General features: G+C 36.7%; 1 protein-coding gene across 4 annotated transcripts in view; it reads right to left on the reverse strand.

Annotated features, from left to right (window-relative positions):
* The window catches only part of rgl1 (ral guanine nucleotide dissociation stimulator-like 1), a 92,834-nt gene that overhangs the window by 35,418 nt on the left and 43,860 nt on the right, over positions 1-13,556 (reverse strand). The window contains exon 1 of one of the 4 annotated variants that reach the window (XM_057840992.1): positions 3,980-4,231. The exons of the other annotated variants lie outside the window; for them this stretch is intronic. Coding sequence (XP_057696975.1) covers positions 3,980-4,024 — 45 coding nt within the window. The 5' untranslated portion in view covers positions 4,025-4,231. Of the gene's footprint in view, positions 1-3,979; positions 4,232-13,556 lie in introns of those variants that run through there. 4 annotated transcript variants of the gene reach the window in all.

A 13,556-nucleotide genomic window follows, 5' to 3' on the forward strand; every position in this document is an offset into this window, starting at 1 on the left:
GGAGAAAAAGTTACATATTCATCTGTTTGATGTGTGACGGCACGGTGTGGATTCGCTGTTAAGCTTGATCGGACAGAATATTAATTTAAAATGAATGAAAACTAAATACTATTGAATATGTTGAAGCGGTATGCAATGTTAAAGAGTCTTGTTAGCTGTAGGCGCACTATCCTAGACCCCTCACTATCCACTCGCGGGGGCCTGCGCTTGTCAGTGACGTTCCTTATTCTCGCTATATGATTATACAACTTTAACATTTGTTAATAATACGCTCTGTGTGTAGTATCATCCATCGCTTTTCCTTTTTAAATGGGCACTTATAACGCAAGAAGTAACAACGGGAACATTTTTAAACGGGCATTTCACGGGAGAGCATTTTGACTCTTCGGCCAATCATATAGCGAGAGCGAGTGGATAGTGAGGGGACCGCGCGCGGCTCTTCAGTGTCTCTGTCACGTGACTGTCGTAGCCGGTAACGCGCTCGGCCAAATGGACACACAGGTACGGAAGGTGAATTATGCCAAACAAAGGGTCACCACAATGTCATTATCATCATTTTAAAAATTTAAGTGACGGGTAAAAATAGATTACGACCGGATTTTTATGACCCCGTCAGTCAAAATGACAGACAACGAAAAAGTCTAGCGCAACCTCTGATTACAAGTATTAGTTTTAGAATTACTTGTAGCATTTTGATTTGAATTGTGGCAGACTTTGCAATATCCAAAGAATTTATGGAATTATCATGAAATTGGCGATTTTTTTGAGTGTCTCGTCATTTTGCTGTGAAACCTTTCGTGCATGATTTTATTTGACCTTTACAGGGGACTCATTCAACTCATTGGCTTCCACTGACGGCGCTAGACGTGCAAATCATTTTGACTGTGAGGAGTGACGTTCATTCATCCCTCCCAGTCAAAACGTCTAGCGTCATCAATGGCACTGAGAGATGAGCATTAGCTGTCAATCCACCCTGTTCAAATGTTTTGGATGGTTATTGCTACCAATCGCATTCAATGAGTTGAGGCGGTATCACGAATGTATTTCTGTGTTTATCCATTTTAATTTAGCTCTTATCAACATTGTGTTAAACATTTATAAATAAATAATTCCAAAATAATATAAATAGTGATGATTAATAATAATTAAAATATATATCAGTGTTATTTTGGTTAACGATGACGATAACAAAAATATTTCGTCAACGAACACTTTTTTCATGACGATGATGAGACGATAATGAGCTAAAAACGTGTTTTGGGAGACTAAAACATAACGAGTTAAATACCAGTTTTCGTCTGAAGAGACAAGACCGAAGCGAAAATGACAATAGTTTCTGTCACACGTTCACAATTTTTGACAGTTATATGTGTAGTTAGCCTGCATGTTTGCAGTGTCTGCTTGTGTCGCTCATGTGACGTACTGCCTCCCGTGCGTCTTCTCTATTATCCATTGAGGCTTGCACACAGGTTAGATTTGTCCTCTTATCTTGGCCAAAGATAAAATGTAATGTTGCTTTAGCCTTTAAGGTCTGTGCTGAGTGATCATCACACACGAAATGTAACTCGTAGCGTTAGCATAGCTTTCGCGTTTGCATTTGGCTAATGCTAACGGCAAACGTCCTCTTAAACTCTTGAACAACTATTTCATATTTATTTTTTATTTTTTTACACATACAGTTCGTGCCATCCAGGTGGGTGTACTTAATTAAAAATTATGTACTGTTTTCCTGCCAAGTGGGTATTATCAGCAAGTTGGCATTGTCCTTGTAGACGTTACAATATGTGCTTTTCTGTCAATGTTCATTCGAAATAGTTGGAAATCTTTACTTATTTTTAGAATAATTTAAAAAAATTATAGACGAAAATATTTTAAACATCGACTGAAACTACACGAAATTAGTCTTGAGTTGTCGTCAACAAAAACTAGACGAAGACAAATACATATTGAGATGACTGAAATATGACTAAGACTAGGGATGTGCATGGTTTCAAGGTATACCGTGGTATGAAAATGTCATGGTTTCAAAACCACAAAGATTTTCCATCATACCGTAGTTACGGCATTAGCTATTTTTGAGGTCCCAAAAATGTAGCGAGAAATCCGTGGCTTGGAACAGCAGTGTTACTCTGTCCTGTGTTTGTCAGTGACAGTCCACCTGATCTTTTTCCCCGCTCAAAAATAGACAAAGTTGCTAGTATGGAAATACCTCGGCCGCGGCTTAGAGGAGGAAGGACAGCTAACGTGCAGGCAATGCCTCCAACATCATTTCACAATTACATGATCATCATCCGTCACTTTACACAAAATTTAAGGTAAGTAAACGCTGTCATGAACGTTTCCCACCAGCTACAAGACTTCGCTCAAGCTGGTTTAGTTTGTCTAGCGATGCTAAAACAAATACTATAACATAAGCTTGATAACGAGGCAAATAACGTGGGTAGTTATCATGGCAAGACGGCTAGCTAGTTTCCTGTCTACCATTAGCCTACTTTTGTAAAGTCTGCCACCATTATAAACATCTGCCAATTTGCAAATTGTGAAAAATGAAAAAATCCTGTTCATTGGAAAACAGTATTTTTTTTTAAACCCATACATCTCAAAATAACACATTTTAGAGCTATAATTGCAATACCGTGATACCGCGGTATTTTTGCTTAAGGTTATCATACCGTCAAAATCTCATAGTGGCACATGCCTAACTGAGACTAATAAGTATGATCGTCGATAAGATTAAGACAGACGAAAATTAACCCCTTCAGACCAAAGCATGCTGCTGAAGGACATAACGCGTTTGCGTCTCTAAACCAATAAATACACTGAATTTAGTTGCTATTGCCACTTCAGGGAGATGATTGGATAAAACTTTACTCATCAAAATCAAATCGTGAGGTTTGGCACGCACTCTTTGCTATTTTTGGCTCTTTGAAAAATGGCTGACCAAACGCAATTTCAAAAAGGATAACCTAAAGTGCTCATTACTCATTAAAAATACATTAACATTAAAAATATCCAATAAAAGCATCCCCGACCCAAAAAATTGCACTTTGTTCTGGTGTTTGAGTAGAGTAAAAATCAACTCATTTTTTTCCCAGCAGAAAAAATGCAAGTCTGAAGGGGTTAGAAGGGCTGACAAAAACAACACTGATATAGCCTATCCAGTTTAATATTTTTTTGTAATATTGTTTTTTTTTTAATGACCAAAAATTAACTTGCCCTTGTTAAAAGTATTAAGTGTCAATTTTTCAATAGCTGTTCATTGTAGTGACCACCATCACTGAAAGTTTTTTAAAAAATGTTTTCATTCAAATTTGTGGACAAAATTGTCAAAAACGTAAAAATTACCTATTATTTTTTATTCGTTTAGGTGAAATTTAACTGTTCATTGTTCAAAATGTACACGACAGTCAAATCGATCAAAGGCTCTTGAACTGAATCGTGAGCGACATTGTAACATTGGCAAATATCGCGTTCGATATCGTATTGTCATGAAATTGATGATTTACAACCCTAACTAGTGAGTCTAAATATCATAAAAGTGTTTAAAAAATGACTTTACTTGAGACTGCAGTTCATAATATTGGCATATAATTAACCGAAATATATAAAATAAATGCGGAAACTTTTAAAGAGGAGGAATTGGAACTAAAAAGATAACAAGTGGCGAAGCGTTTGAGACTGAAAGCAGCTGGGAAAGGAAAATTAAGAAATTGGGGAAAGTACTCTCACACCCCCAAAACTCTACTTTTCATTTTTGTATATTCATCACTATCTTCGAAAAACAGACTAAAAGACTAGTTGAGTTTTTGCCCAAATGTAAAATGAAACGACCATCATAACATTAAAGCACGACCCTCCTACCCCCTTTTTTATCCCCTACTTTCCCAGGCTTCGTTCCACCACTCCGCGTCCTCCTTCTTTCCTTCCATCTCCTTCAACGCAAACACATCTCCAAAAACTATCTTTCATATTATTTTACCATTTTATTCTTCCAGGCGAACTTCATGGCGAGTCCTTCTCTCATGTTCCGAGGACAGCATCAGAATCAGCCAAAAAGTCCTTTGCGAGGAAGGAGACAAAGACGACGACTTTCGCTTTTGTTTTTGTTTAGAATCCTTTTTCTGGTGTGGTAGCGTCCCAAAGAGAAAAGTACAAGTGTACCACTCTGCTCGAGTTTGCCTCTTGGACTGAATGAACCTTCTCCTCCTCCTCCTCCTTCGCCCTCACAACATTGCAGGACTCCCAACTCCTCCTTCTTCCCCATTACCGTAAAACACGTAGAAAAACGACCGACTGGATTTTTGTTTTCGAACAGCTTCCCTTCATTAATATACTGAGGTACATTTGTGTCTTTATTTTTTAATTAAAAAAAAAAGTTGATTCAATTAAAACAAAAAAGTTGCTTCAATCAAAATATATATTTTCAATAAAAAAAGTCACTTCAATTAAAAAAAAAAGTGTTTAAATGCACAAATAAATTTGAAACTCAAAAAAATGCATTTGAAAACTTTTTCTTTGATTTATTTTTTTTTTGATTGAGGTCGTTTTTTTTATTTATTTATTGAAACTACTTTTTGATTGAAATAATGTTCTTTTGCATTTGGACCACAATTTGGCAAGGACATTTGTGTCTTTATCATTCAATCAAAAAATAAGTTGCTTCAAACAAAAACATATATTTTTGTTCAAAAGAAAAATCACTTCAATTAAAAAAAAAAAAAAAAAAAAAGCTAAATCCTAGAAAAAAAGTTTTTGAACGTGAAAAAATATTTGAGATTCAAAAATTTGCATTTTAACACAAAATTTTTCCATTGAAAATGTTTTCTTCGATTTACACAATCTTTTTTGTGTTTGGGCCGTATTATGGGTAGGACATTTGTGTGTAAATCATTCAATCCCCAAAAAATATTGCTTCAATAAAAAATAAAAAAAATATGGCGGGAAACACAGACAAGACTGAAAAAGCAGTTTCTGCTCTTGCACCCCTCTTTAAAATAAACTGCTGTATTTTAAGCCAAAACAACTGTTCTGTTTGATAGAACAATATGTCTACATGCTGCCATAGCAGATTCATGGCGTATTAAGCCCCCAAATTATTTTAAATGTGTCTGTTTTACCGTGGAAACCCCCGTTTATAGACGTCGCACAACCGCTTTTGTTTCAACCCAGCCATGAAAAGAAGGTAAGTAATTATATTTATTATTCAAAATGTCTGTCGTTTTTAGCTTAGAACCATTAATTGATGTCTAATATTTAGTTTGAAAAAAAAAAAAGACTTTAAAAAATTATTCACTCGCATATTTTAAGCTTTTGGACGAATGACGTCACAATGAAAAAAATGATGTCTGTAAAAAAGTCACAGATATCTACCTCATAACAATCGCTTATTTGTATTTTTTTTTTGTAACTGTCGCATTTTCTCCGCTATGTTAGATGATAAATAATCGATCCAAACAAAGAAAAATTGAAAAAAAAAAAAAACGTTTAAAAGGGTAAATATATGAAAAAGAAAATCTCGACCACTCCTTGATGTCTGCGATTTCTGCATCGCGACCCTTGTTACATTACCATGTTTCACCCATAAAATCCCAAAAAATTCCAGCTGTGGCCATTCACAGCTGTGTCTTGACACTCGGTGATACATGCTACATGGAGTTTTTGGATCAAAACAAGGTAAGTACGCGATAATATCACGTTAAAGTCATGGCGTCTGTAATTCTGCTCTCGCATGCTCTCACCTCCAGATAGGGTTTTGCTTTTTAAAAAAAAAAAAAAAAAAAAAAAAATATTTAATGCCCTCCTGTTCAAAATTTTTCTTTCCCCAGAAAATTGAGATTTTAAGGCTTTCCAATAATGTATCACACATGCATCTGACAATTTTGAAATTTGACCAAATTGGGGGTCTCAGAGCGGAACTTCAACTCACCTCAGTGTTTTCCGCCACATATATTCAATCAAAGAAAAAAAAATCATTTGCTAAAATAAAATTGCCCTCCACTATTTTTTTCCCAAATATTTTTTTTTATCTGAATTTTTTTTTTTTTTTTGATTGAATTGTCACTTTTTTTTTTGAAGAGCACTTTTTTTTGAAGAGCAAAGAGTTTTGAAATCACTTTTTTTTAAGCGCAAAAGTCTTTGAACGCACTTTTCTTTAAAGTAAAAACGTTTTGAAGGCCCTTTTTTTTATATTGAATCATTTTGAGACCAATGTTGCACTTAGCTATTGGTCAGACATGTCTGAGTGACAAGTGGCTACACCAATGGCGTTTTTCTAAAAAGCTTGAACAAGCAAGAATCATGACCACCAGTCGTCGGGCAAGGCCGAGCCGTCAGCTCGAGCACCAGCCAAAAGTAGCGAACCTCAGGCGGAGGACGGGCTTGATGCAAGGCGCGCATCTCCATCCGAGAGCCTGCTTGTTTTAACTCAACACGGGAAACCTCACCCGTCAAACTGACGGTGCCCCCCCCCCCGACCTGCGCAGACCCTGCTCACCGGTCTGGCGGTTGGCTATCAGGGCTCCACCGGAGTAGCCTTAGACTCAAACTAAAGTATTGTAATATAAAATTGATTTGGGAAAAAAATTTACGAAAAAAAATTCTGAGATATCCAAGGACTGATCTACATCTGAGGCGTACTAGACTACCCCAAGACTTGAAACAAAAGTACTCTCATGAAATTCTGATGTGTGATTTCATGTCACGGACTTTTTTTCATGTCAGTTCATGTCCATGTTCATGTTCATGTCAGTGTCCCCCTGAAGTGGACCCATTCTTTGATAGCTCCCTGTTTTTTTAATAAAGGGACTTACACTTTGAAGCCACTGCGTTGCATTACCGTAATGCACATAATGCAAACAATGATGCAAATGAGGGACAGCTAGCTTGACTTCGTTGTTCCTTGTGGAGGCCGGCCTGACCGCAGTAGTTTTGCAGGTTAGCAAGTACACCCAGTTTAATGTTATGCCAACTCTGATGTAAGTCGGACTTTCAATAGCAAAATTAGTGGTGTTTCCCCCACCTCCACAAAATTGGTGTAGTTTTACATCACTTACATTGGCTGCTGCTGGCATTTGCTGCCATTGATGTTTGACGTCTAACACTGTCAAAGGCACTCAAACATGAACATTACAGGCCTCTCCTCCCGGTTTTTAGGGCATTTAAAAGGTCATTTCCTGTTGATTTTGAGTCACTTCCTATTCATTTTAGGACATTCCCGGGTTACGTCCTGTTTAGTAACCCAAAATCAACAGAAAGTGACCCAAACATCAACAGAAAATGACCTGAACTGCCCCGAAATTAACTCTTTGGGTGTCATTGACGGCCGTACACAAATTACAACCTCCCATTCAAGTAAAGTTGTTTTCCTGATACAACTCTATATGTTTCTGTACTATAAGCACTAAAATATAAGTGCAGATAGGCATCATGGGAGATGTATTCAGAATTGTCAACCTCTAACAACAACTGGTTAGCTGGCTCATTTATTGGTTAGGACTTTACGAACCTGAGGGAAGGCCAAGCTATGTGAGTTGGTTTGTGGAGTGCCCGGGGGAATCAACTCATCACGTTTTATTTTAAGTAGGCAGGACCCCCACCCCCAAAAACGCTTTTAGAACTTCCTGAATTCCTAGTCCTAGACATCCCAGCTTCCACCTCTTCAACCTGTTGCCCTCTGGCAGGGGCTACAGGGCCATACCAGCCAAAACAAACAGACTTAAAGACAGTTTCTTCCCATGACCTGTCACCATACTCAACTCAAGTTTGCACTGAGACATCAATGTCATTGCACTGCTAACGCCACAACATTGTCACATGCATCTACTTAAGTAATATTTTCTCAGACATCTGTTTCAATCTGGGGACTGTATAATCTGGTTACTCGTTATGCAATATTTGTACAGTTACATTATAGCATTTTTGCACTGTTACATCAATATCCATGCAGAAAAATAACAAGTCAGCCATCCGCCTCCTAGTCTGAGTACTGTAAATTGTCTTATATGCACTGTTATATTACCACTACATCATCACTTGCTGGAGTCACTTATTCACTTTATTGTCAATATGTGTACATTGTAACCTGTGTTTTTATCCAAACATAATAAAAGTAACTGAACTAGTTTCATAATGTGTACTTGATGTCAGCCTGGTTGGAAATTAAATAAAACCCAAAATTCTTTCTCACTATTTGTCATCAATTTACCAATTAGAAAATAACATTTCGATGCGTGTGAAAATTTTTGTAGCAGATGTATGCAAATTCCAAGTTGTCTCGTGAGCAAAGCAGCTGCCGCCTCAGGGCCTCCCTTCCTCAGACAATGCAAGGAAGGCGGTGCATGGCGTCATAGGCGCAGTGTATTGTCAATGCGCAAACAAGTACGAGAGAAGGACCCACACTGCTTCCACTGTCAATGTTCCCAAATACGTACTCAAAATCGGCCCACTGATGTGATTAAACGGGAAGATATGAATCAATCTTGGGTCTTGTGTGGGACAAAAGTAGTATTGTGGATGTAAGAAATCACAAGTGGCTAACCGGTCATGTGATACTACGAGATGAGTGGAAGCTGGAATGACTATGTTTTTTTGTAGTCTTCACTATCACTGTTAATTGTAGTGAATAGTTGAATAGAGAAGTATTAATTTTTGACATTTTTGAGACCTCACTGGAAATGTAAAGAATTCTATTTTGCAATGCGTCTTCTACTAAGGTGGAAAAAGTAAAGAGCATAATTTAAAATTACATGCGTATGAACATCTTTCATCTTTTACAATTTTGAGAAAACACTAGTAATGCAGACTTCTACAGTGGTATGAAAAAGTATCTGAAACTTTTGGAACTTCTCACATTTCTGCATAAAATTACCATCAGATGTGATCTGATCTTTGTCAAAATCACACAGATGTAAAAACAGCGTCTGCTTTAACTAAAACCACCCAAACAATTATAGGTTTCAAACATTTATAGATTTTCATATTTTAATGAGGATAGCATGCAAAAAGGCAAGGGTCTGCAACCTGTCGCTCCAGAGCCACATGTGGCTCTTTTGTTCTTTTGCTGTCGCTCTTCGTTGCTTAACAGTGAACTTTTTCAGTGCCATTGAAAATGTTAGATGCTCAATCATCCTTCCACTGTCAATTTCATTGAGTTCATCACTAGCACAAGTCCAGTCTATTTTAACTGGAAATGGGTTATAAGCTGAGGCGTTCCCCAGGGGTCAATCTCGGCACCCCTACTGTTCATTCAGCATCAAAAAACAATGCGCAACTTAAAGAAAATCGAATTCATTGGACATCAATGGCAAGCACTGAGTAAAACACAGGTGCTTATAACATTGATAAAATAATCGGTTGAGAAATAAGCTCGATATAACTTCATTTTAATGTCATTGCATTGACTTTGATGGGAATGTGGGAAGGTGAAAGGTTTTATTCATGCTTCTGCTATGAATTGAAATGAGTTTATCACTAGTAAACTTTAATCCATTTCAAGTCGATTGGACAGCCATCACAATCAACGGCAACCAATGAGTTAACGAGTATTTGACATTAATTTCAATCGGGTTGTACAGTTCTGAAATTGTAAAGTACTAATTGTAAAGTTGAAGATGATAGTGCAAACCATAAGAAAACTATAGATAAACTAAAAAAATGTTTTTGTTGAAGTTCATTAAAATGTTATATGTCAAAGGGCTTTTGTGGCTCCTGGTACTTTAATTTTGGCGGGAGATGGTCAAAATGGCTCTTTGAGTATCTTAGGTTGCAGACCCCTGCCCTAAAGAGGCTTAAAGAGCCATTGAAACCAATTTTTATCAAACAATTTAATTCAGGTGTGTACCCAATCACTGATGAGTGGTTTAAAGCTGCCCTGCCCACTATAAAACACACCTGCTAAGAATTGTCTTGATGAGAAGCACTGTCTGATGTGCATCATGGCTCGTTCAAAAGAGCTGTCTGAAGACCTGCGATCAAGTATTGTTGATTTGCATAAGGCTGGGAAAGGATACAAAACCTTCTGAAAAAGTCTGGATGTTAATCAATCGACAGTCAGAGAAGTTCTCTACAAATGGAGAGAGTTTGGCACTGTTGCTTCTCTCCCAAGGAGTGGCCGTGCACCAAAGATGACTCCAAGAGTTCAGCACAGAATACTCAGAGAGGTAAATAAAGAACCCTAGAGTGTCTGCTAAGGACTTACAGGAATCACTGGCACAGTACAATATCTCTGTGCACACATCAACTATATGTAAAACTATGGCCAAGAATGGTGTTAATGGGAGGACTCTAAGGAGGAAGCCAGTTCTGTCTAGATTAGTCCGCCTCGGTGTGCCAGACTTATCTGCACCTATAGGAAGCATCTGATTGAAGTTATTGCTGGCAAAGGGGGGGGCACAAAATATTAAATTTGATGTTTCACTTTACTTATTTTTCCCCTTCTGTCATTGTTTGTATAAAATCCTCATTAAAATATGAAAACCTATATATGTTTGGGTGGTTTTAGTTAAAGCAGACACTGTTTTTTCATCTGTGTGATTTTGACAAAGATCAGATCCCATTTGATGGTGATATTCTGTAGAAATGTGACAAATTCCTAAAGATTCAGATACTTTTTCATACCAATGTATTTTGCAATGTGTCCTCTACAAAGGTGGAAAAAGTAAAAAGCATCATTTGAAAAATAAAAAAAAGTAGCGGTACATACAATTTAGGAGATTGTATAACTTTCATTTTTGACTATTTTGAGAAATAGAAAAAATATTTTGCAGTACATCTTCTCGTACTTAGTTGGGAAAAGTAAAAAAAAAAAAAAATTTGAAAGGGAAAATGTATATACTGTACATACTGTATATACATACTCGAAATGCAAAGAAAGAATAATATTTTTCAACGCATCTTCTTCCAATAAGGTGGGGAAAAAAAGTAAAAAACACATATGCATGTAGGGCGTTTGAGTAATAATTTTGGTTTTAACCTATTCAGATACCACCAAAATGGCAAAAAAAAAGAAAGAAAAAGAAAAAAAAAGTCTGGTAATGGTCTTCTTCCACCAAGGTGGAAAAAGAAAAAAGCCTTATTTGTAAAAAGTTCAGAAATAGATAAAAGTTTTACTTAAACTGCCTTCTTATTTTTTACTCCCGGTACTTGGAATCATCACTACAAATGCAAAGAATTTTACTTTGCAATGCATGTTTTTCCACTAAGGTGGAAAAAGTAAAAAAACTCATTTAAAAAAGTCAAAACTAATCCATATATAAGGAGTTTAAGTCAACCTTTCATTTTGGAACATTTTTAAACATCTCTAGAAATGCAAAGAATTTCATTTTGCAATGTGTCTTCTTCCACTTGTGGAAAAAGGTGGAAAAAGTAAAAAGCTGACTTTAAAAATATGGATGAAGTACATACATATGTTCAGTTAGCTGAAAAATGTACTAAAATACTCTTAGTTTCCACTCTTTCCACTAAATTAACCAGGATTTAACAAAAAAAGTAAAACCTTTTCCCAAGTACAGTCAGTAAACTACTTTCCATCATTGTCACCAAAGTAAGTCCACTAAAACTTGAAGAGTATGAGTAAAAAAAACCTTCAGAAAACGAAATACAACAACACACAGCTGCATTGTTTTGACATCTGCATCAGTCAGTGGCTTAGAAACATGATCATTCGCCGCCAGCACTGCCAGTTCAAGTGGATTGGACGTCATCGAGCGCGTCACAGAGCCCTCAGCCGCTCACGTAACACTGTGAGGGCATCCTACTCTTTTTAGGCCTCGAATCTAGTTCCCAAGCCAAGCTGACCCGTTCGGGTCGGTGGAGTTCTGGGAAGCCGGCAAGGTCAGCGGTAGGGTCAGGACCTCCTCGAGGGAGTGATGTCACAACAGCGTCGGACAAATATGACGGCTTCTGATGAACGAGCTGACGCGGGGAAAGTCTTTCAAAATGATTCTAAAACACAGATGTCAAATTGGCGACCCGTGGGCCAAATCTGGCCCGCCATATCATTTTTGTAGCCCGTGAGAGTAAATTATGTGTATAAACTTTGTGTTTATCACTAAAATAAAATTAAAATAAATTTTTTGTCGTCCAGAAATCAGATATAACTTACTGTTTTTTTCTTTCCGTTTTTTAACATAAATAGATAAAAAATAATACTAATTTAAAAAGAGATTTTTTTTAATATTCTCCCCTTTTTGTGTTTTTTAATAAAGGAAACCTCTGACTTATAGACTTGTAAGCTCTAATAAGCGACAATTGTTCTCTTTTACTAAAATATGTTGTTAGAAAAACAAAATATTGCCATTGATTTACAAATCAATAATATTTAGTACATGTTTTGACCTACGGAGGGCGCCACTGTCACTTGATGAATACTACCGGGTTACTGCAATTCCTTCTCCGCTGCGAGATGTCCAACACACACGGATCTTCGATAAAAAGCGGCTTTGCATTGCCTAAAAATAGTTATTGCATGTGTTTCCCTCTCATACTTTTAAGCATTGTGTTTTTTTGTGGTAGCTTTAAAGCAGAGACTGTTGATCTGCATATTTAATCCACCCTTATTTGATATTACTACTTCTAACTATTTTCTTAAGGCATCTTTAGTATGTTCTGTCTGTATGCATCTAAACAAAACAAGCTGAAAGCGCACGGTATTACTTCTGAGTATTAAATTCGCCTCTTGTAGATGTTTCGATATGAAGCACATTTTGACAGAACACAGGTTTTGTCCTACTCTCTTCTCGTCTCATCCGGTCTGCCCTGTTTATTTTGCTTTTGCTGCTCGTTTTATGAAATATCTACAGTGCTGTCATGCTCATTTATGTTCCTCTTGGGTTCAAATTGAAGGGGTTTAACAGATGACATGTTAATGTCTCATAAGTCGTACTCTGCCCTCGTAGTAAATTTTGGCAGAACTCCGTTTTTTTTTTTCCAACTCTCGTCTCGTCTCATCCAATCTTTCCTGTTCATTTTGCTTTTGCTGCTCGTTTTGTGAAACATTGACAGTATTGTCATGGTCATTAATGTTTCTCTCGGGTTGAAATTGAAAGGGTTGAACAGATAACATGTTTAGTCATTAGTCGTTAATATTATTCGTACTCTGGAAGCCCGGCAGCGTAACCGTGTGACGTCACCCTGCGACGTCAACAACAATGGCGACCTACTAGTTAAACTACTTTTACAAATTGCATAAAATGAAACATCAAGAGGGGTTTCAATTAGGGCTGTCAAACGATTCAAATTTTTAATCGAGTTAATTACAGCTTAAAAATTAATTAATTGTAAGTAATCGCAATTCAAACCATCTATAAAATATGCCATATTTTTCCGTAAATTATTGTTGGAATGGAAAGATAAGACACATGATGGATATATACATTCAACATACGGTACATAAGTACTGTATTTGTTTATTATAACAATAAATCAACAAGATGGCATTAACATTATTAACATTCTGTTACAGCGATCCATGGATAGAAAGACTTGTAGTTCTTAAAAGATAAGTGTTAGTACAAGTTAAAGAAATTTTATTAAATTAAAACCCCTCTTAATGTTTTCGT

The sequence above is a fragment of the Corythoichthys intestinalis genome, chromosome 7, assembly GCF_030265065.1.
Source record: "Corythoichthys intestinalis isolate RoL2023-P3 chromosome 7, ASM3026506v1, whole genome shotgun sequence".
Lineage (NCBI taxonomy): Eukaryota > Metazoa > Chordata > Actinopteri > Syngnathiformes > Syngnathidae > Corythoichthys > Corythoichthys intestinalis.